At 62.1% G+C, this 23,181-nt stretch overlaps 1 protein-coding gene across 1 annotated transcript in view; it reads right to left on the bottom strand.

Moving 5' to 3' along the window:
* The window catches only part of SLIT1 (slit guidance ligand 1), a 42,110-nt gene extending 24,681 nt beyond the window's left edge, over positions 1-17,429 (bottom strand). Inside the window, exons 1-4 of the mRNA XM_068688261.1 lie at positions 17,056-17,429; positions 7,680-7,751; positions 7,357-7,428; positions 6,735-6,806 (exon numbers count right to left, since the gene is read on the bottom strand). Of these exons, the coding sequence (XP_068544362.1) occupies positions 6,735-6,806; positions 7,357-7,428; positions 7,680-7,751; positions 17,056-17,264 (425 nt within the window). The 5' untranslated portion in view covers positions 17,265-17,429. The remainder of the gene's footprint in view (positions 1-6,734; positions 6,807-7,356; positions 7,429-7,679; positions 7,752-17,055) is intronic.
* Between the last annotated feature and the right edge of the window lie 5,752 nt (positions 17,430-23,181).

The following is a 23,181-nucleotide window of genomic DNA, read 5'->3' as shown; positions in this document are numbered from 1 at the left end:
ATGGCGAAGGATGGAGAGAGACATCTCAAAGCTGGGCTCTAATCTCATTAACACCCGGCTGCGGGGATGCTGTGAAATCGCGGGGCTGCAGGAATGAGCCGCGCGCTGCTGCGCCCACGGGGAAGAGAGCGAGTGAGCCGGAGCGCACGGAGAAGGAAAATGCCTCCGGACGCACGGTGCCCCGGTTCTGTCCCCACCACGCTGATTAGTAATTAATAGCGCTGGTGGTAATTGCGCTCTTGCTTTAATAGCCACTGCCGCAGACCGGCACGGACCCAGCAAAACGCGCGGCCGCGCGTTTTGCTGGGTCCGTGCCGGTCTGCGGCTAGTGGGGACCACGAGCCCCCTTGGCAAATCCCCCAGTAGGGTCTCGCGATGGATCCAACCCCAAAAAATGCATCCCCAGGCCCCCGTTGCCTGGGCGACCCCGCAAGCCCGCATCGCATCACGGTGGCCCCTGGGAAAAAGCATCCCAAGCCCGGGATTTGGATAGCGGAGGGGGGGAAGCGCCCACCCACCTGTGGGGCTTGGAGCAGGACAAAAGCCCCTTTGAGCGCCGTGCCGAAGCCCCCACAGGGATGGGAGGGCTCTGGGGATGCGGGGCCAGGATTTTTGGGTCCCAGATTGGTGTGGGAGGGGTCTGGGGATGGAGATTCCCCTCCCGGCTCGGAGGTGAGGTGGTATTTTGGGGCTGGAAGCAGCGTTTCCTGTGCTTTCCATCAAAGTTTAATTTAATTCTCTGCTCATCCTCCATAGGATCCCGGAGCCATCATTTCCCAAGCACTCGGAGGATGGCCACGCTCGTCTCACCAGCAACTCCTTTGCTCCCCGGGCAGCTCTGCCCCAAACTCCTTCTCCCACCAGAGGGAGAAGGGGGGGCAAGGAACCCACTGCGACCCCCCAGCTGCGCCCTGCTGCCCTGTTTGCAGACAAGAAGACAGCGAGACGTCTTCGGTTACAAACAGCTCCCCCGGGAGCAGTAAAAATTAATCCAGCTTTTCCTGTCCTGAAGGGAAGTACAAACGGGGACCAGAGCCTCAGGGGGCAAAGGGGGGGTGCAAAAACCACGGAGAGGGGGGGAGGCCATGGGGAAGACCCTGTAATCCCCAGGCTGCTGCGGGGCGGTGGGGGTCCCGACCCCAGATGTCTGTGTCTCGCTGGTTAAGTGGGGATAAGCCCGGGATGATAATTAGTTTAACACAGAGGAGGAGCTGGGAGATGAGCCCCCACCTCCCTAAACCCACAGAGAGGGGCTCCCCAACCCCGTGCCGGGACCCCCCAGCGGTGGGGGCAGCTTCCCCTCGGCAGTGCCCCCAGGCCCCTCCGTGCTGGGAAACGCCACCCGAGGGACCCGCGGGTTAATTAGGCAGCTCTGCACATCGCCACGTCTGGGGGATACGTGTGCGGGGGTACCCAGCTACAATTTGCTTTAAAATCACCGCCTCAGACTTCTTTCCCTCGTGTCCTGGAAATCAAATTACCGGAGGATGAGTCTGCTCACGATTCTTTGAAATTACTTTGAACCTCTCTCCTAACCGAGCCGTAAAAACAGGAGGAAGGAAATGTTTTTATTCTGCCACCAAAATATACAGACAAAGGGAGCTCTTCTTCCAGTGCTTTTTTAACTCTTTCAGAGGAACAAAAGTGGGTGGGGGGCCGGTTAGGGCATATTGGTGATAAACTGGGATGGAGGGGTTGGAATATGTCATTGCCCCGTGCAATTAGCACCGCTGCCCAGCATTAGGAAGATCAGCCCTTGATTTTTGGGTTGTGTTTCAATGCAGGTTGCAAATTCCCGTTTGCTGGAGCAGGGAGGTGGGCAGTGATGCTCTGCAGGGGACAATGACACATAGAAGGGGCAGCAGCTGGAAACAGCCCCTCGCTTCGTCCCCAAACCCTATGCCTTAATAACTTTAGGAAAGTCAAATCCAAGCTGTGCACCCAAAGCAGGGATGAGGGCGCACGGGGCAGGTGTCCCACGCAGCAGCGGCCGGAGGGGGGTCCCAGAGACAGGCAGGAGAGGGGCGAGCGTGGCAAGGGTGGGAATCTCTGGGGAAATGCCCTGGTGCAGCCGCAGCCCCCCAGCCGCCCGCCTGGCAGCGTCTCCTGCGCGGTCACCTCCCCACCTATTAGTGGTGCATTTGTTTCCCCGCGTTTCCTTAGAGCTGTCACGAGCCACACTGACTCTTTGTTCCCGGGGGCTGCGGCGGGGCCTCTCTTCCCCCTCCCCGATCCCCCCTTCCCCGGCTGGGGGGGGGTCTCGCCTCGCACAGACCCCTCAGCCCCCTCCTCCTGATTGGTATTCGGGGGGACGCGTCCCAGCCCGGCCCCCCCAGCCCCGCGCTGCCTTGCTCCGTCCCCGACAGAAGGGTCTTTGTCGGGGAGCGCGAGGGGGTCCGGCACCCGGAGTCACGGGGACAACAGCCGCGGGGACAACTTGGGCACGGTGACAGCGGGGACGCGGTGCCCGAGGGGAGGGGGATGCTCCTGAACGGGGCTCCACATCCAGGCATTGGGGACGGAGGGGGTGAGTGCTGCGGGACCCCAGAAGGGCTGCAGGGAGTCCACATCTGTGCGCAAAGCTCCATGCGCGTGGGGTGCCGACGCCAGCACCGTGCCGTGCCCGCGGGCCCCTTCCCACGCAGCGGTTCCCAGGCACACGCCGAGCTCCCCGGCTGCAGAGCGAGGCGTGGAGCACAAAACCTCACCGGAGGCACCGAGCCTCAGCCAAAGCCCCAGCAGGAGCGGTGTGGGAGGACGGGGCGGGTGTCTGGCACGGGAGAGCCGGCACGCAGCCAGAGCCAGCCCACCGCCTCGCCAGGATTGCCAGCAAGCACGAAGGAAACATCCCCGGGGTGCTGTGCCGGGGGAAAAGCACCCCCCTTGTGTACCCCAACCTGCCCGTGCGCACGTTTGGCACCAGCACCGGGGCACAGGACCGCTTATCCACCCACCCAGCGATCCCCTCGCCCATGTTCCTGTCCCACCCGGTGCTTCTCCATCCCACCCAGCACTTCTCCATCTCTCCTGCTCCCACCCGGGGCTTTCCCCGAGCAGCGCCGCGAGGAGCGGTCACTGGCACAGTCTCGCAGGCAACACCTCCCACGCGCAGCCAGCCCCATCTGAGCGGGGCCTGCTTTGTTATTCCTTCCCCCGACAGCTCCTTTTTCACTTGTCACCCTGTTTTGCTACTATGCAGCTCACAGCTTCCTCCCGCCTGCTTGTGGTCCTCTCCTTCTGAAGGATGTCATTTGCATTTTCTCGAGTTATTTAACACCACTCGATTTTTTTTTTTTCCTGCCTGCCTTTAGAGAGGCAATGGGGCTGCTTTTGGGCCAGATGCAGGGGTGGCGGTGAGGAACCTGCCCCCGAGCTCGCTGTAATGCAGCCTCCCGTACCTGAGCACCCCGCGGCGGTGCTGGGGACTCAGGTCAGAGCTCCCCTATCGCCCAGAGCTTCAAACACCCCCGGTGCAGGGAGGGCTGGCTCACCCCTGCTGTCACTCCCAGCCCCCAGATGGGAGCAAAGGGACAGCATTGCTGCTTTCTGCAGGCTCTGACCACCAGAGGAACACCTTGCTAGGAGCAGGCGCCCGCAGCTCCCACAGCATCCCTCATGTCCCCAGCTCTGCCTCGGGAAGCCACCGGTGCTGATTGAGATGTTAACGCCGCTTCCAAGGAGCCCCAGGAGGCTGGCTGCTGCCCTGACAGACGGACAGGGAGCAGGACTGCCAGTCCTTTCTTCCCCCCCAGCCTTGGCGGCGAGCACGGACGCAGCACCAGCTCCTCCAGCGTTTTTGCTGGCAGGGGTCTGACGAGCCGTGGCCGGCATCTGAAATGCTCCGAGCTGCCCGTGCTGAGCGCTGCTCCTCTCCTCCCTTGTGCCAGCTCGGCTTCCCTGGGAGGAAACTCGTTATTTATAGCCGGCCTGGCTGCTGGCAGCACGTTGCCACAGCCCACGGCTTTGCCTCCCTGATGATGCACCCGCAGCAGCTCCGTTCTCACCCTGCTGCCTCGGCCACCCCGGGCTCCCCTCTCCTCATCTCCCCACCCAGCACCCCCAAAGGGGCTTAAATACAGATTCAGGGGGAAGGTTTGAAGGGAGCAGGGAGAAACCCGAGGGCTTGGCTTTTCCCAGGGGAAAAACAGCTCCCACCAGCTCGGGAGAACGGCAGAAGCAAGCGGGGCTGAGCGGAGATGCGCACCGGGAGCAGTGCGATAGCAGAGGTCACCTTCGTGCCTGGCCGATTCCCCCGGTGCAAGGCGAGATGCATTTTTTATCAGCTCACCACTTCACAGGAGACGTGCCCTTCCCCAGCCCGCCGCGGGGGCAGCCGAGCCCCCCCCGGGCCCGCCACGCTTTGTTCTTCCGTCCGGCGCTGACAGTTTAATTAAACCCAGTTTGAGATGGGGTCGCCTGGGTCAGGCGCGCCCCGGCAAAGCCTCAGATCAGCGCCATTTCCAGCCACCGGCACTGCTTAATGAGTTACCCGCTCGTTACGGCGGGTGTCAACAAGGGAGGCCGTGCAGCCCCCCCTTGCTGTCCCGCTGTGGGTCCGGCTCAGCCCCTTCGCTGCCTCCTGCCCCCAGGCTCAGCCCCGGGGCACCCAGGGCAGGATGGAGCCCCCAGACGCAGCCCTTACACTTCCAAATGGGGACGGAGCGGCAAGTCCATCCCAATGGCAAACTGAATGGCAGGAAGGGAACTCAGTGTGCACTGAAATCGCAAATTTTCAGGCAATTTCTGAGCCCACAGGCTGTGGCAGCAGCAGCCCCAGGTGCTATCCTTCCCTTGAGGAGGGGGCACCAGCTCTGGATGCATTTACTGCAGCCGTCGCTGGCTGAGACAGGCTCTGGGCAGGCGTCAGCCCACTATGCCCAAGTAGCAAGAGGAAACATTCCTCTCCAGGCATCTCACCTCCCCCACGGCCTCATTTGAGGCTCGTTTTCCACTGGCCCTCTCCTGCCATTCCCCAGCTTATTTGTGCCCCGGCGGATCAGGTTCACCCCCAGCCCGTTCCATTATCCTGATGCACAAATGCTCTTTGCAGCCTGGATCTGAGTAACTAATTGCAGCTCGCGCAGGGCCAGGAGACCGCAGAGCACCACCGGAGTGGATTAGGTTTTGACACTCGGACCCAGGAGGCGGAAAAGGCCTCTCTCCATCCTGACCCGAGCCAAGGTCCTCCTCTGCGTGCCCACAAGAGATCCCTGCGAATGCAAGCCCATCGCATGGCTGTCACCCAGCTGGAGATGCACACCAGGGCTGGATGTGGTGGGCAGGGCACGGGGAAGCTGGCACAGACACCGGGTGCTGGGAATGGTCTGGGGACAGCACCCTGTAAGAGCTCTCAATTCCCGTCCCATCCCGCACGGTGTCCCGGCCAGCCGCTGGGGCAGGAAGGGGGCACCGGCCACCCCAGATCCCTTTCAGCAGTTAAATAAGCACGAAGCCTGGTGGAGAGGCTCCGATTTCAGCTCGAGCAGAGCTGATTTCAATTTAGCTTAAACCTGTTCCCCACTGACTCATATCCCTGTAGCCCGAGCCGGCTTTGCAGCAATTTCAGAGTGTCCTTGTGACCTCCCGCACCGCCGCACCAGCGCGGTTTCAGATCTCACCTCCTGCTAAGCCAGCGTGACGGGGCGTCTAGACAAGGTCTGCACTGGCACCCCTTTCCCTGCCATCCCCCCAAATTGTCCTGGGGAACCTCAGGAGAAGGGAGCCACGAGGAGAGTCGGAGGCAGGTCCCTGGTGGTCCCCAAGCGCAGCAGCCGGTGCTGTCAGGGACCGGCACCACCTATTGCTGGGGGGCTGCAGGACCCAAGCCCACTCACCCCATCTCAGATTGCAAAAAAAAAATAATAAATCAAAACCCATCTACAGGTGCTGTGCAAGCAGAGATGGCCAGAAGACAACTCTAAGGTGAGACAGAAGAGGTTTGACACCACCAAACCATGGGGTGGGAAGCGACAGCGCAGCAAAAGGGGGGGCCTGGTGTGTGCCCACCCGCACGGAGGGGTGCGAGGGGCACGTCCCCAGCTCCATGATGAGCCACTTCTTGAAAGAGCCCAGTGCTAAAATCCAGGGAAGATGAAAAGGGAAACATGTCTGTTTGTAAAATAACTCTCTCCACTGCGTTCTTGTTGCGCAACGGGCGGCTGGAGGAGGATGGGCCTTTGCTGGCGCCACGCTACGGCACAGCTGAGCTCAACAAATGCCATTTGATAATTAATTGAACGCCTGTGCGATCAGCTGCCATTACCTAGGCCCATCGCTGGCACTCGTCCACCATTTCACACATCCCACGCTGGCAACCCACACGGCGCTTTAACCCTTCATTAAACACCGCCACCGACTCCTGGCACCCGCAGCACCCCCCCGGGGCAGAGCAGCTCCAGAGCCTGCCCCAGGCACTGCTGTGCCTCTCCTGGCAGCATGCTGGCCCATTTGGTTATTTTACCCCCTCCTGCCTCAGTGGGGACCTGACGTCCTCAGTTCCCAGCTGGGAAGCGGGGATGGAGGATGCCACCCGCACAGACCTCGCGTCCTGGCCCCAAATGCCCTGCTCCTGCGTGGTGCAAGCGTCCTCTCCGTATGGTGCAGAGCACCCAGCCCGAACCACCAGCACTTACAGGACATTGTTAAACACCAACACAACCCCCCAAACCCCCCTGCCCCTCCAGCCCCCCAGCAGCCCCACACACAGCCGGGCAGGGGACCCGGGAGGTACTCACAGCCGCGACAGAGCCTGGTTGTGCTGGAAGAGGAGCTCAGGCAGGGCGTGCAGCTGGTTGCGGTTCAGCCGTCTGTGGGGAAGGAGGAAAGGGTCAGGGGCTGGGGAGGAGAGCTGCCAGCCCCACCCCGGGCACAGTTTTGGCTCACTCCGGCGCGCACGCTTCCAGGTGATGGGAGCCAACTGGGCATTAATAGATTTACTCACAATATTGCAATTAGATGCAGACAGGACTCCAAGCTGTTAGCTGCTGATTGCTGCTTAACTGCGCTGTTAACCTGCTGCTCGCCCGGCTCCTAATGTTTGCTCGAGCAGCTCGGGGGTTTTAAGCTGCTGAGCTGTTTTATTGAGTACTGAACTGTAGCTCAGGGCTCCCCGGCTCACACACAGGGCACAGCTGATAACGGCGGTACTGATTTGTGTTTAACCTGCCCCTCACCTCAAAGCATCACAAAGGGCTTTGAGATCTGTAGGAACAGCGATGGGGTTGCTTCCCAAGCCGCTGTGAAGCAGCGATGCTGTTTGAAGTCATGCAGCACCAACGTGCTATGGGTTAAGGCAGAAAGTGCCCGCGGGGAGCAGAACTGCCCCCCCGTGCCACCCCCTGCGCGCCCACCACTCACAGCCGCTCCAGCTCCTTCAGGTCATCGAACGCCCCGCGCTCCACCATGCTGATCTGGTTTTCCATCAGCTGCCTGCGGAGAGGGACACAGGGAGAAAGGGTTGGCTTTTGGAGGAGTGGTCCCCAACCCATCCCAACCCGACCCAACCCAACCCAACCCAACCCTACCCAAGCTCTTTCTCCCCGCTGGAAGCCCACCCTACACTCCAGACCATTGTGGATGCCTGCCAGCCCCACCAGCAGGTGCCCTCCAAAGGGCTCAGCACCATCCTTAGCCCCCCAGAGGGGGCTGCACGCTGAGCGTGCCACTTGCTGGGGACTCACAGGACACGGAGCTGCTTCAGCCCGGAGAAGTCGTTCTTGTGGATGCGTGTGATGTTGTTGCCGTTGAGCTCCCTGGGGAGAGAAGAGGCAGAGGTCAGGGGGAAAGAGCTCAGGAGCCAGCCGGGCACTGCAGCCCTACAGTCCCCAGAAAGGCATAGCCCAAAGGACAGCAGTGGCCACTGCATTTCTGAGCCCTCAGTGCGCCAGCTGGCATCGCTCAGGGACCACGAAGCAGCAAGGGACTGTCCTGGTCCCCAATCTGCCCATCCCCACGTGTCCCTGCCTGCCCAGCTGCACATCACCCTGCAGGGAAATGCAGCAAACGTCTGGCGGGCTCATCCCAAATTCACTGAGCCACTTAGAGAGGGCAGGGGCAATAAGAAAGCCGACAATTGGCCCCTGGAGAAGCGGGGTGCCTCCGAGCACTCCGCTGCAGGTCACCCACATGCATGAGGATGGGTTTGGTGCTCAGCCACCTCACACCTCTAAAGCACATGCCTGTAGGATGAGCACACTTCAAGGGCTTCTGTAACCCTTCTGCGAGCCAGGTCAGTCCCTATAACCCACCTCTCGGGGGAAATAAGGAAAATCCTCCTCCCTCCACGGCTGCTGCCCTGTCCAGGGTCCGCTCGGCACCGGGACACGGTGCGCCCAGCCGGCCCAAAGCCCACTGCACCCACCCCTAGCCGAAGCCTGCCTCCGTGGCCATAGCAGGGTACGGGGTCAGTGTCGGGATGGCCCCAGAGGCGTCGAGCAGCGTGTAGGGCCGCCCGGTACAGCCCGCGCAGCCGCGCACCCCGGGGTGCTGCCATTGTCCCCGTGCAGCGGCTGATAATGGCTAATGAGTTCCAGCTCGCCGTTATAGCCCCATAATTACACAGCTATTCAGCGCCTGAGATTGCCGGGCTCCTGCCATTATCCAGCCGTGTGTGTGCCTGCGTCGGGAGGGAGCTGGGGGGGCACGTTACTAGGACACAGATGAATGCAAGTGGGGAATGAATAGAGGCTCCCCAGCCCCGGCGATTAAACCCAGACCCACGCTCGGGCTCCGCAGCCCCCCCGGCTCGCCCTGCCTGCGCCGCACGGCACCGGGCTCCAGCAGGGCTGGGGATGCATGTTGGGGGGCTGCCACCTCTGTGCCTGGGTGTGGGTGCCCATTTCCCCATGGATCCCATCCTTGGGGCCAGCCGAGGGAAGGGGGGAACCCCTGCTTCGAGTGTGATTTTCCCCAAATGTCCTAAAGGGTCTGTGCCGAAGCAGATGGCCTCGGGGAGGTCCCCAGGGCCGCATCGGAGGCCAAGAAGAGGTGACAGCATGAGCGTGAGCTCCTGGAGAGGGTGATTTCCCAGCAGGACCTCACATCACCTTCTTCTAGATGTATGTTAAACCACAACCTGCGGTGTGTACGTGGAATTTGGGACATCCCTGGTACCGCAGATGGAGCAGAGCAGGGCCTCGATACGAACACTGCCCAGCCCAGGGATGAGTCCTGGCACCAGCACTCCAGGGCAGGAGCAGCAGCTGGAGAGGCAGAGCACACAAAGCAGAGCACAGACAGGCAGAAACCTCCCACAGCCCCTCCACGTGCCAAAACCAGCACCTGCCCTCTGCCAGGATAAAGCCTCCTGAACCCAAAGGCTCTCCAGCACACGCAGGGGTGCAGCATGCTGCTGCCCACCCAGCCCGCAGCATCCTCCCCATGTGCCCCCGAGCACCCTGGGGTGCCCTGGGGGTGGGGTTGGTGGCCGTCCCCAAGGCCACAGTGTCCCAGGGCCCCCGCGCAGCCCCGCTGCCTCGGGGGCTCGCCCTGCGCGCTCCCTGACAACTGCTCTCGGCATCTCCCCGTGCCTTTGTTCGGGTAAATGATGGCCTCTGCAGCCGAGATGGGAACGAACAGCAGGTACAGCTTATTTGTAAGGATGCCGAGGCAACCCTGCTATTTAACTTCAGGCCGTTTTTTTCCCTCTCCAAATCCCCCTCGGCTCCTCGCGGAGATAAATCACGCTCTGCTGTGCCCAGACCCCGGCTCCCTGCGGCTCAGCTGCCGCCGCCGAGCCCTTCCCAGAGAAGTCAACCCCTGCCCTGCCCCATGCAGCAGAGCCTCTGAGGGCTGGTGTGGCTGGGGACCCGCCTGGTTCTGCTGCTGGGCTGTGATTTGAAAGCCCAGATGCAGGGCACGCTCATCCCACTGCAGTGGGGGGGGATGTCTGGGTGATGCAGCGGGCTTCCTTGCACCACATCCACGTAGTCTGGGCTGAAATTCGGTTCCCGTCTCTGGAGGGCTCGTTCCACTCCCAGGAATGTCCCCTTTCCCTCTCCGGGGTGGGAGCTACACCAACTCTGTGACAAACTTGCCGAGTGCAAGGGCTGCGGGGTAATTGATGAACCGCAGCCGACACGAGCGGTATTTCCCTGGGCGCTGATTTATCAGGAGCAGGGGAGGGGAGCGCTGTGGGGGCAGCGCAGCCCGTTTGTGCTGCGTTACAAAGCAGCAGCTTTTTGGCACGCACACGGCTCCCGCCCTTGCACTCGTCTGCTGAGCCCTGCTCCCCCACCGAGGCAGAGAAGTCAATTGTGGTGCTCCCAGGACAGCCCGAGGCATCTCCAGCATCTCACCCCTCCTGCCACAAAGACCATTTCCAAATTCTGACCCCCTCTCGCTGCAGGTGGGCCCCATCCGTGGCCACCACGCTGCTCCCGTGCCCATGCAGCCCCCTTCCTCCAGCCCCAGCAACCCCCTGGCACATGCAGCCCCCATCCTCTCCATTTTTCCAGGATAGGACCCACTGGGTCGTGCTCCAGCCACATCCCTGCTGCTGCCTCCCACCCGACACCTCCCCCCAGCCCCCAGGCTCCTGCATCCTTTTGGCCAGACCGCTCCTCCTGTTCCCCAAACCCACTCTGAAACCTCAGCCCGTCCCCCAGCACACGTGGCTCTCTCCCAGCCTGGTGTCATCTGCAAATGTCACAGGCAGCTCCCCTTCCATCACGGTCCTGCTAATGGAAACGCCGAAGAGGAGCAGACCCCGGACTGACCCCTGTGCTCGGCGCTGGGGCACAGAGCAGCTGCAACCTTTCATCCTATACTTTTTACTGCATTTCTCAAGTCTCCTCCAGATTTCACTCAGCTGCTTGAATGCGACGGGGTCCCAGAACAGGCCTGGAGCTTCACAGCCCTGGGGATTTGGTGCCTGTGGTGCACGGAGGGGAGCTCACCACATCTAGAGCCCGAGGAGCGTGTTTGGGGTAACCCCATCCCTGCAAGGTGATGCTGCTGCCTCTGTTTGGGGAGAGGCACTGGGCACCCACACCGACACAGCGGCACAAGGGGCTCAGCACCTTCTCCTCCTTTTCCTTCCCACTCTGGCCTCCAGCACAGACACCCTCCTAGGAGCCTGCAGGGCGATGTATCCAAAAAGGGGAGCCCCAGGAGCAGCCGTGTGCTCTCTGTGCTCCTCGCAGGGTGATTGCTCCTTGCTGGAGGGGAAACCAAGCCCGAGCGCGGCGCTGGCCCCCAGAGCACAGGGCACTCTGTCAGCCTTTATGAGGTACTAAAGCAGGTTAGCATCACGATAAATTTTTAAGTGCTACAAACAGCATTGATCGTGCCAGGGGCGCTGCGCAACGGGAAGGCTTTTTCTGTTCCTCCTAAGTTCTCTCCGGGGCTTTCATGCCACAGCCATTAGCCGCCAGCAGTCAGGCAGCACCTGCCCCTCGCACAGCACCGTGGTGTCCCCTTCGGACGAGCCATCCTTCCCCCTTCAGCAGAGAAAGGTCCAACCCATCCTGACCCTCAGCAAAGCCTCTGCTCACCCCTCCCGGAGCAGCTTGCAGCGGGGGCACCAGGACGAGTGCACCCCAACTGCTGGGTTTTGGGATGGTGACCCCAGTGCCTGCTCAGCCCAGCTCCAGGTCCCCTGGAGGACCCCATGCTGGAGCTGGGGCTTCCTCCCACCACAAATTATCTGGGGCATGGGTGTGCTGCCCGGTGCCCCCCCTCTCTCCCCCAGCTCCCCGCTCGCTGGGCTCCCCCCGCCGGGGCCGGCAGCTCGCATCTCTCCCACTCGCAGTGCCGAGGGCTGCTCCTCGGCTGCATCGCTTGAAAAATTAATCTTCCCTTTTCTCTGTTCTTCCTCCTCCTAGCAGCTTCTCTCCCCCATAGGACACTCGCCTCTGCTATTTTGAGCAGCAAGTGCATCTGAAATGCACACCAGGAAAGCAGAAATTCAGCAAAGCTTCGGAGGCTGGAGCCCCGAGATGGACCCGGAGGGACCGGCCCTGCGCCCTGCGCTGACGCCACCGAGGTCACCTCAGCCGTGCCGCAGACCTAATAACCACCTTGTCACCTAACCACTCCTGCCCACGCTGCTAATTGCAGCCTCGTGCTCTGGGCAGGAAAACCTCAGCTCCTGCCACCGCCGCCTCCTGCGCAGGGCCGGCCACCAGCCGCGGGAGCTGGCACCGGGGCCAGCAGCAGGATGGGAACGTGGGGCTGGTGTCCCACGAGACAGGGCCACTGTTAATGCACAGCTGCTTTTATAGCCCTTCAGACAATACGTAGAGAAATGGTTTTCCCTTTTGGGTTCTACGGAAGGTTATTTTGGTAGCAGGGAACATAAAGGGGCTCGCAGACGCAGCGCTAAGCACCACCGGAGCGGGCAGGGAACCATGAAGGATGTGGATGTCAGACAAAGGCAGGGCTTCCTTCGCCCACCTCACCTCTCCTGGAGGAAGCCCCGCCACAGACAAAGCCCCTCTCAGCACGGGGTGGCAGGCTCATCCCCCTTTCCCCCATGGGACACCCTGCCCCTTCCTGCGCCACCTCGGTGGCACCACGGATCCCCTCTGCTCCGCCGTGCCGCTGGCCGTGCTCCCCGTGGGGTCCCTCGAGCATCCTCAGCCCTTCCATTTTACACAGCGCTGGCTGCCCCACGCTGCTGCTGGCTAAGGATTCATCAGGAAAAGGAAGGGAACAATGAAGTGGGGAGCGTGAAACTCGGGGCAAATGCAGGTGCCACGACGAGCCAGCTGGAGGGGGCGCGTGGTGTACACAGGGTGCTGTGCCACGGCCACCCCACCGCGGTGCCCAGCGCACCGGGGCGCAGCCGAGGCATTTGCGAGTGCACGGCAGGGAGCGAGGCTTAGGGCCAGGAGCTGCTTCCCTGCTCGCTCCCACCCCGGCGCAGAGGAGTCGCCGGCAGCACAATGCATCGCCCCGGAGGAGCAAAGTGGCAGCGCATTGAAGGCAAAAATATCTGTTTTAAAGGATGCAATAAAACAGAGCCGCGGAAGGGTTTATAGGGAAGCAATTGCTGTGCGGGGTGAGAAGTGGTCACCAGAGGCCAATCCGACGGGCTTTATTGCCTGTTACTGGTGACTTTTCCCAACCGGGGGACAATAGATCCTGCGCTATCAGCCTCAGCCCCAGTCAATACAAACACGACATAGTTTTTTAAACTAATATTTTTCCAGCATGCAATTCCACGGAGAGCGAGAACGCAGCGTTACCATGGTGATATATAGACAGCATCTGCCTTGGACGTAGCTGAAGGGAGAAATTGGAATAGAATTGCAAATTTCCTCTGTCCGGGAAGGCTCCCAAGGAAGCCACCGCACTGGGCTGGGCAGGCTGGGCTCCCTCCCCCGCACCCGCCCTGTGCCACCCCAGCCATCCGGGCAAGATGCGGGCTGTGGGGTCATCCCAGCACTGCCCTGGCTGGAAATCAGTCCCGCATCTTGTGCTGGGGCTGTGCAGCCTGCCCGCTCCCCCACACCTGCAGCCAGCCCCCTGTGCGCTCAGAGGAACAGCAAAACCTCAGCAGGCACCCTGGGGAAGGAGGGGTTGGCCCCCCCAGGGTGTTTCCTAAAGGAGCCTTCCCAAAGCACCCCAAGGAGATGTGGAGCGAGGGCTGGTGCCCAACACACGAGCGCTGCGGCCATGCACCAGCCCGGCTGCCGCAAGACATTTTGCTCAGGCAGCTCGGGGAGAGGCGCGTGCATGAATTAAGCGCTCTCCAAACAAGAGCTCGCTGCTGTAATTTCGGCAGCAGATGGGCACGCAGCGCACCAGCCTCGCAGCCGCAGCCACCCTGGCAGCACGCGCGCCCGTTCCCGAAGGCTGGAGCTCAGCTCCCTTTCTCTTTGCCAGCGATCTGGATGCAAAAGCCCCCAGCTGCAGCAGGGGGGTGCATTTCCAGATGGGGCCCGTTTCGGCACGGGCAGGTCCTGAGCTGGGGGAGCAATTCAGCCGGGAGCCCCACGCCAGGCTCCGAGGGGCAGCCACGGGGGCGCAGCAATGGGGCGCTGGTGCTGCTGGAGCCCCCCCAGCACACAGGGAGGTGGTGACAGGGGTGAGCGGGGCAATTCTCAGCTGTCAGCTGAAAACTTCAGGAGCCTTGCGAGTGCAAGGCAATCAGGCTGCATTCAGGCCCCATTAGCAAATAGCCGCGCTGGAAGCAGCCATTTGCCGGCGGTGAATTTGCACTGATCCTGCTGGCACGGGGAGAATTACCCAGCTCCCCGACAGGGGAGTCTGCTCCTCAGAGGCGCTTTCAAAGAAAGAAAGAAAAGCAAGCAAGCAGGCAGGGAAGGGAAGCGTGCCCTTCTCCCACGGCTCTCCCCCCGCAGCTGAGACTCGGGGGGCTGCCGGGGGCAGATAGCCCCCAGGTGGGCTGGGGGGGGCTGGTACCTGATCCTCGGTGCCACACGCAGCATTTCCAGGTGGGTTTTCCAGGGACAAAGTAGCCTGGAGGATTGTCACCCGTCCTGCCCACCATGCCCCCAGGAGCTGCTCTATCTGTCCTGCTTGCCGGAGGCACAGGCACTGTGCCGAGCTCCCAGGGGTTTTGCTGCTTCCCCCCTTGCTGCAGCACAAACCTCTCTGCTCCGTGCCTGCTGCAAGTGCACCTGGGGGTGCGGGCACCACTTGGCTGCCCCGGTGCAGGGAAGCCTCACCTCCACCCTCTGGAGCACTGCCAGGAGGGCACGTCACCTTGGGGAGCTGTCCCCACCTCCGTATCTCACTAGAAAAGACCTTTGATGGTTTCTCTCTGGTGTGCGATTCTCCCAAATTGCAGAGCTGCAAAACCTGGGAGAGCTTTGCCTGGGACAGGAGCTTACCCCATACCCCAGGGGTACAGCCACACCGGAGCCCACGGTCACCTCCCCTGAGCAGGGAGTGCTGGCGTGTGCCGAGTGCTCAGTGCTTGCAGGAAACACAGACAGACCAGTGACTCTGCGAGGCAAATAATCCCTGTTTGTCGAAGGAAATGGGGGTGTTTCAAAGGCTCAGACCTCATCACCGGGCTATGCTGCCCCAGCCCATAGAGCAGTGCCTGCAGGTTGTGCACCATCCCCTCCGGGTCTCAGCCAGCTGTGGGGCACTGCAGGATGGCCGGGAGGAAGCCTGGTGCCTCCAAGCACTGCGTAAGGCTGCGGCCGTGCAACAGGCAGGCAGCACGAGAGCAGAGACACCGCTGCCCCTTGCCAGGTTGGCACCGCTCCCGCCGCACATCCCAGGGCTGGGAAAGAGCCAGGCAGGGAGGGCACGGGGGAAGGCTCGCTGGTTTCCCAAAGCAAGCCAGCCCTCGGGGACAGCGAGAGCTGTGCCCGGTCCGTGCCGCGGGCTGCCCTGCAGCTGCTAGCTGCCCCTGCTCTGTTAAGCAGGGAAAACTTGGAGGCGAGGTTGCAGCTTTATGGAGAACCTGAACTCGCTTACGAGCTGTTCCAGCATGAACGCGCTGCTTGGGGATGGGACCTGCTGCGCGCAGACACCCTCCAGCACCTGCGAGGGCGTGCAACAAAGCTGGAAGTAGTTATCCAGCAGACAACACCCACGAGGGAGCAGCACGTCTGCCTCAGCCCCGCCGGCAGATCCTGCAGCAGCAGCTGCGTGAACGTGCAGGGAACCCGGCGTCACCCGGGGGGACGGGCACGCAGCACCGGGCAGGCGAGGCAGGGCGGTGGACAGCGACTGGGACCAGCTGCCGGAGGGGAGAGATGCCCCGTGGGGCACTAGTGAAGACCCCCCCAGGGGTCTGTCCCCTCCAGCAGCAGGATCACCAGCTCGTCTGAGCGATGCTGAGGTGGGGGCTCGCTGCCCACACCCCCAAAACCACCGGGAGCAGCTGCTGCGGGGCACACGGTGCTCCCCAAAGGGCTGCTGTGCAGACCTTCCCCTAGCTCTGGGAATGCAGGGCAGGGTGCCACGGCCCTAGAGCTCGCAAACCAGCAGCCCGCAGCCGCCTGGTTGTTGTTGTGCGCAGTAATTGCTTGGAGGAGGATAATTATGGCGGGAGAAGAGAAAACTCCATGAAAGCGGTGCCCTGCAGAGCTCCCCGCGCCGCGCGCTGGGTGCAGCCCAGGCAGCTGCCACCCTGCCAGGCTGCCTGCTGTCCCTGCCTGCTGTCCCCAGCCGCAAGCAAAGGGCACGTTCACACCCCAATAACCAGGTGAGGCACGGCACTGGGGCAGGAGGAGCGCCGTGTGCCCAGGACACATCCCATGGCAGGCATGGTGCCAGCAGGCTCCAGGGTGGCCCCTGGGACCATGCACCCACTGTCCCTGAGCAGAGAGGAGAGGCTGGGGACACCTGCACATCGCATCTGTGCCCCACAGGAGGAAAGTTCTCCCCATGGGGGTCCAGCCTAGGGACCCAGAGACCACCCCGGAGGGGCTGATGAGCAGGGAGATGGTGGCACAGGGCTGGGGGCTGGTCTCACTGCGGGGTCCCCAGGGGAGAGTGGGGGGCCAGGAGCTGATTCCTGGAACCCAAGCAGCATTTCCAGGCGGGTTCCCAGGGACAAAGGGGTGCCCAGCACGGCTACGGGCTGGGGAGGGGAGGCACCCCCAGGCAGCCCCTCCAGCTGCGTGGGTGCTCCGTGGGGACAGCCCCACGCCTCGCGGGCTGCCCGGGGTCCCTCCCACCTCCCACCCATGGCCACCAGCACAAACACCCCCTGCAGCACCCCCCCACAGCTCTGCTCCCCCAGCTCACACACGGGGGGCTCTCCCACAAGCCGGACCCCCCGCATATCCCTCCCACGGATGGGGGGGGGCGGCACACACACCCCGCTCCCCACCTCGACGGGGCGCACCCCACGGCGGAGGGGACAGCAGGGGGGCACCCCACTGCGGGATGCTGCCCACGCCCCCCGCCCGGACCCCAGCAGCAGGACGCACCCCCCGACGGGCTCCCGCACCCGAGCCCCCCGGCAATTTGCACAAGCGCTGCCCTCCCCAAACGCCCCCAAACCTCCCCCCAACCTCCCCAGGGCCGCTCTCCGGGCTCCCGCACCTCCATCCCCGACGTGCTCCGAGCCTCCCCTGGGTAATGCCCCCCCGGACAAAGGCTGCCGGAGCCCCCTTGGCTACTCACAGGCGCTCGGTGCCTCGGGGGATGCTTTTGGGCACGGCTCGCAGGGCCGTGCCGTGGCAGTCCACCGTGGTGCCGCTGCAGGCGCACAGCGGCGGGCAGGCGGCGGCGGGGGGGCCCCGGCAGAGCGCGGCGCAAGCCAGGAGCCAGGCGGCGACCCGCAGCCCCGCCGGGACCCCCGCCGCCCCCCCGGGGGTCGGGGTCGCCGCCATGGCAGCGGGCGTAGGGGCGCTAAGCGGAGGGGCCGCTCAGCATCACCGGGGGGAGCGCGGCGCGGCTGGGCACGGCTCGGCACGGCGCGGCTGCGGGGCGAGAGCCCCGTCGGCGGCACTCCTCACTGCCGCCCCATCCCGCAGCCAGGCTCTGCCTCCGCGCTGGCTCCTCCTTCCCCACCGCCCTGCCCGCCCCGCAGCAGCCCCCGCCTCTCACGGAGCCCCCCCCCGGGTACCCAGCCCGGCCCCCGAGCGCGGAGCCGTCGGGGGGCTGAGCCCCGAGGGGAGAAATGGGCGCCGGGCAGGGCTGGGTGGGAGAGCACGGGGGCTGGTATGGGGTGGGGGCGTCCTTCTTGTGCCCCCCCCCGTGATCCGGCTCCTTTCCCACCCCAAGGGAGCAGCTCAGGAGATAAAGTAGCGTGAATGTGGCTGTGGCTGATCCTCCAGGATCCAAGAGGCAAAATGTACCTGTTTCGAGGCAAAACATGAGCAAACACAAAAAATCTTGTGAGCTTGGCCCCAGGCTGCTGACATCCCAGAAATGAGAGAGTTGCATTCGCTCTGGTGCCACCCATTTTCTCCTCGGAGGTCTCCAAATGAAAAGCAGGAGTGCAACCAGCAGGGCCAGGCACCTGCTTTATTTATTAGTGGCACCCGAAACGCTGCCATAACCCCACGATACCAAGAGCTGAGTCGTGGAGGCACACAGCAAAGCTTGCCGAGCTGCCCACAGAGCCCTGGCTGCTGGAGCAACCGCTGCAGATTTTCTCCTTGGAGAGGAACCCATGGAAGGAAGGGATGTGGGACCTGTCGGGTTGCTCCAGCAGCAGGAGACGAGGTGTATGAGCACGGACACCCCACCGCACACCCCTTCCCCCGGCCAGCAGGGTGTTTGCAGGGCTGGCAGCAGGTCCCGGGGCCAGGAGCAGCTCTTAAATCAGTGCGGTGCTCCACAGCTCCTCACCCAGAGCCAGAGAGCTGCCTGCTGGGGGACCCCTGCAGCAAGGACCCCCTCGCACACACGGGGCTGGGCGCCTTGGCGCGGATCAGCAGCCCTTCCCCGTCCCAAATGCCGGCTCCCATCATCTGTCTGCATTGTCGTGACATCTCCTTCCTCTGGCCCCGGTCCCGGGAGGAAGCAGCGGCGGGGACGCATGAAAGGGGTTTGTTCCCTGTTGCTACACAGCAGCCCTGACAGCGAGGAAGATGAGCAGCTTCCCGGGGGCTGGGAGCTGACCCCGCGCTGGCACGGCTCTGGCGGGGGCTCCTGCAGGGACCCCGGTGGTAATGGCACCGCAGAGCACCCACAGGGCCCTTGGTCAACCTCGGCTGAATTCCTGGGGGTGCAGGCTGTTTCCTCGCAGCTCTGTGCTCCCCAAAGCTCCCGCTCCTTCCCTCCCCAAATCCCTGTTGCCCCAGGGGCTGTGCAGCCAGGCAGAGTCCCCCCAAGGGGACATGGTGTCCCTGCAGGCGCTGTGCCGGCTCTCCCTAAGCTGCCCTTTGCCTCTAACGCTGCAGGAAGGCAGGGCATGACGAGAGATCTTGTTTCCCATCTCTTGCAGCCCCTTGCCCAGGGCAATTCCCAGGGATTTTGCTGGGCTCGCTTACAGCAGGGTTGTGGTCCTGGCAGGGTCGTTATCCTGAGGGTACCCTGGCTCCTCTCCTCCTGCCGGAGCTTCTCGCTCCCTCCTGCCACGCAGCGAGCACCCGGCTCCACGGAGCATCCTGCTGAGCTGTGCTGACAGCCGCAGACAACCCCTCTGCAGCTGCTCTGGTTACAAAAACAATCCCCTTCCCAGGCTGCAAGCACAGCCAGGGCTGAGCAAGCCTTGAGAGGCAGGGGGTGGGCTTTGCACCGAGCCCCCCTCCAAAAACCTCAGCCTGTGGTGCATTGGCTGCAGCCTGTGTGGCAGGGAGCAGCCCCAGCACAGGCTGAGGCTGGTGAGGAGGAGAGGGAGGCGGCACCGCTGCGAAACGGGCGCAGATGAAGATTTGGGAGGCGATGCTGCAGGCTCCCGAGCACGCTGCACGGGCTGGTGTTAGCCTCGGAGAGCAACAGCTGCCTGGGAAAGGCCCAGGGTGCCGCTGAATATGGATGAGGAGCAGGGAGAAAAATAAAAACCAAACTTTTCTTTATCAGGGGAGGCCTGGTCCTGCCGTCTGCCACCGGGATCCGGGCCAAACTGCTTGATAGAGAGAGAGACCATCTGGATCGTCTGATGGGCTCTGGGTTTGGTTAAAATGAAGCAGAAGCTTTTTTTTGCAGGAGAGGAGTTTCCATGGGAAGATCTGGGGAAGGATTCCAGGGTACGCGCCAGACCTGTCGTGCAAAGAGATGCGAAGCAGCTACAAAGCTTCAAACAAAAACTGCTGCCAGCTTTACGCCAACCCCCCCAGGGCAGCACCCGGGCACCACTTCCATCCACCCGGGACGGGCCACGGCACGCTGCTGACCCGCCTGGCCCCTCTGCGTGCTGGGCACGGACAGAGCTGCAGACAGCCAGCATCCGCCGCTCCCGTCCTTCCCATGCACGCAGCAGCCCCCGGGCGGCTCTTCCAGCAAGCAGGATTTGCTCAGGGTAGGACTGAGAGCTGGTGCATGTAAAACAGCCTCTGTGCCTGCCCAGAGCCTGCTCCCACTCCCTGCATCGCCACCAGAAGGTCTGCACCGGGGCTGTGCTTTGAGCTCTTCCACCAGCCCAAACGCACCCAGTCTGGGAGCGGCTGCAGGACCCGGCTGGAGACGTGCCGGGACCCCCGGCTGCCCCACATCCCCCGGGGACCTCTCTGCCATCCGTGGCCACAGCTGTCACAGCCGGCCGGCTCGTGCTGGGAGGGCAGGCTGCCTTTGTCGCTTGGCTTCAGAGGATGAGGCATTGTTTGGAGCGGGCGGCGTGTCGGCCCCGCCACGGCACCTGTTGGGCGTGCGCAGCCGACAATGCCCTTGATGGGTCTATTATGGAGTGGGGCGGGCAGCCGGGGGCCGCTGGGATCACAGTAAATCTCGCCTGGTTAGCAGCAGCAGCAGGCAGGGCTGGGCGTGCTGAGGAGGCACTTTCTGGTGAGTCTCCAGGGATAAGACCCGGCTCCCTGGCAGGCACCATCGGCGTCACCCTGCAAACGTGGCCAGCATCTCTCCGTGAGTGCGGGAGGGGGCCGAGCCCCGCAGCCCGGCTTCCCAAAACCACTTCTGGCCCACAAGGAAAACATTCGCGCCGAGCAGCCCGGGCGCAGCTGGGGAATGCTGTTCCCAGCGCGGCTGGACACAGCAGCAGCCTGGGAGCAAGCTGGTTCGAATAAACCACACGCGAGGAGGTGCTTGCGAGGCGCCTCGCACATGGGAGCACTATTGTTCGTGCAGCGTGGGACCGGGGGCTCGGGGTCCCCAGATGTAGGGGTTGTTCCACATCCGTGCAGCGCATGCACACGCGCTCTGCCCTGCTCGCTCTGCCTGGAGCCATCCCTCAGCCCTCCTCAGTGAAGATGCGTTGGAGGGATGATTTACTGCTTAATAGAGTAACTTGCTATTTGCTTTTGCCAAGCGCATCCAGCGTGTTTCTCCGTGGTGCCATAAACTGCAACGCCTCTGCCATAAAACCCTGCCTCCCCGTAGGAGCAGGTGGGCTTTCAGCTGATGACCCCGGCCACAGGGTAAGCAGAGACGCTGGGCTTTGTTTTTGGAGGAAGAAGGCTTGTTCCCACCGATCCCTTCTGCTTTGTTGCGATCCCCCTCTGCACCGACACCCTTGAGCTGGGAAACCATCTAACCTGAAAATAACGAGTGTCTCAGCCTGATGGATGAGGGAGGCAGCAGCTCTGTCCTGATCTTATTAATGAAGACACCCTGGGTGCAGACGAGCTTCCCTCTGCTCCATATTTATGGCTGGCTGGCGGCTGGGCCCACGCTGGGATGCAATCAATAAGCTGCGTGCCCGCGCGGGCTCCTTGTGCTGCCGCAGTGGCAGGCAGCCTCTGCCTTGCTGAGCTGTTCCTCTGCGTCCTCCCCAGCCCTTGCGGAGGCAGAAGCCGCAGCTCCAAGAGCCCTGCACACAGTCAGATCGTGCAGGACAGCGTCGCTCAAATCCGCACCCGGTGGAGGAGGCACTTCAGGGAGCTGCTGCTGCAAAAAGGAGCTGCAGACCCAGAGGTATGAGCCCAAGGGACTGCGCGCCTGGGTCTGGCCCTGAAGGATGACAGATGCAGGCAGGGAGGAGAGCAGGTCCCCAAGACCACAGGGTCCACGCCAGCCCCAAGGCGTGCAGGGGTCTGTCCTGCTCCACATGCTGCCAGCCCCCTCTCGCTCTGCTGCAGACAGCCCTGGTGGGGCACAGCAGAGCAGGGCTGGAGGAGAAGCGCCCCAGGACACCCCCACATCCCAAATGTGTGCAGGATGGGGCCTGAGAGCTGGTCCAGAGATCCCACATCTACTCGCCTACACAATTTATGAGCTCCAGCGTGGAGCTCTCACAGGGGAGATGAGCAAACAGCACTAAACATGGTAATTTATTCACTCCGTGAAAAAATATTAGTTAATCCAAGCCGATGAGATTGTGAAGCCTGATAACTGGTCTGGCTGGTGCCAACATCTATCGCTAGCAGTGCTTGTGTTTTGTGTCTACATCGTTGCCCTAGGCAGTGAGATACAGCAGCAGCATGACAGCTCCCAGCCACACATGATAATTCAAGAGAAAAAACATCTTATTCCATCTCTGAACCAGGGCAGAACAGTTTAAAAAAGAAAATCAAGACAACTTGCAAAAATTGATGTAGATAGCAGTGACAGTCTGCAGAACTTATTTGCAAGTCTGGGCAGTGCACTTGAAGATAAAAACTGTTTAATGAAAGGAAGGATGAGTGCTGCCTGTTTGCTTTGTAATGTCACTGCTGTGCAGGAGCGGTGACAGGCCAAACCAAACACCCCGAAAGCTGAAAGATCCCCTTCCAAGGATGCACCTTCACCCAGCGTTTGGTCCTGATGACTGCAGCCGAGTGCTGGGGCTGTGGTTGCAGGGACTGAAAACTATTCACTTCCAGAACTGTGTAAGCAGGCTGACGCTGTCGCTTTGAATCACAGCTGCCTCGGTGCTATCAGGGAGGCGATATTTGGATTCGCAGCACTCAAAACAGCTCCTGTGAGTTTTTGCATCCCTTTGTTCAGCACTTTCAAAACCAGAACTGTCTCCCCAGACTCCCGTCCCCGCTTCCCAGCGCGGAGAAGTCCACCTGCTGCTGCTCCCCGTGCCGCAGGGAGATGGGACACGCCAGTCCCCTGCCACCCGAGCGCAGCCCCAGAGGAGAGCACGCTGTGCTGGAAGCTCACCCCGCAGGAAGGCAGCGCTGCTTTCAAACGGGCCGCGCCGCTCGCTTCTCCTGCTTCATTTTCAATTGCACGGCGAGGATGCTAATGAGCGTCTGAGCCACGGCAGGCAAGCCCAGGGCATTGCGAATGTGGAAGAACTTCACAGAGAAATAATCTGCATAAAAATCTGAGCCACCATTATTAAGGAGGAAGCAAAAATGCGAGCAGAAACCGTCCTCCCTCAGCAGCCAAGAAAGGAAGGGTTCTACAGAGAAAAATGTATTCATTTGATCCATTATTTATATAAAGTGCTCTTTGTAAACCTGATTTCCCATCACCCTGGATGACAGCAGGAGGGAAGACAGGAAAGGAAGAGGCCCAACTTTCAACCTCCAGGGGAGGACGGTCTGCCCGGGCACCCTGCATCGCGCTCACATCCCGCCTGGGGAACAAACACCAGTGCCACGGGGGGACAGAGCTGCAGGCAGGCGGCGTCTCCGCACTCCAGGGACAGCAGCGCTGGGGTTTCTGAGCAGACACTGCCTGCCTTTTGAAGGCGGATGCACCGCCAGGTCCTCACGGTCCCAGAGAAACCGCTTAAGCCGCTCAACAAAACCA

Source organism: Anas acuta, chromosome 7 (genome assembly GCF_963932015.1).
Source record: "Anas acuta chromosome 7, bAnaAcu1.1, whole genome shotgun sequence".
NCBI classification, from domain to species: Eukaryota; Metazoa; Chordata; class Aves; order Anseriformes; family Anatidae; genus Anas; species Anas acuta.
This window is presented reverse-complemented; position numbering and strand designations above follow the sequence as displayed.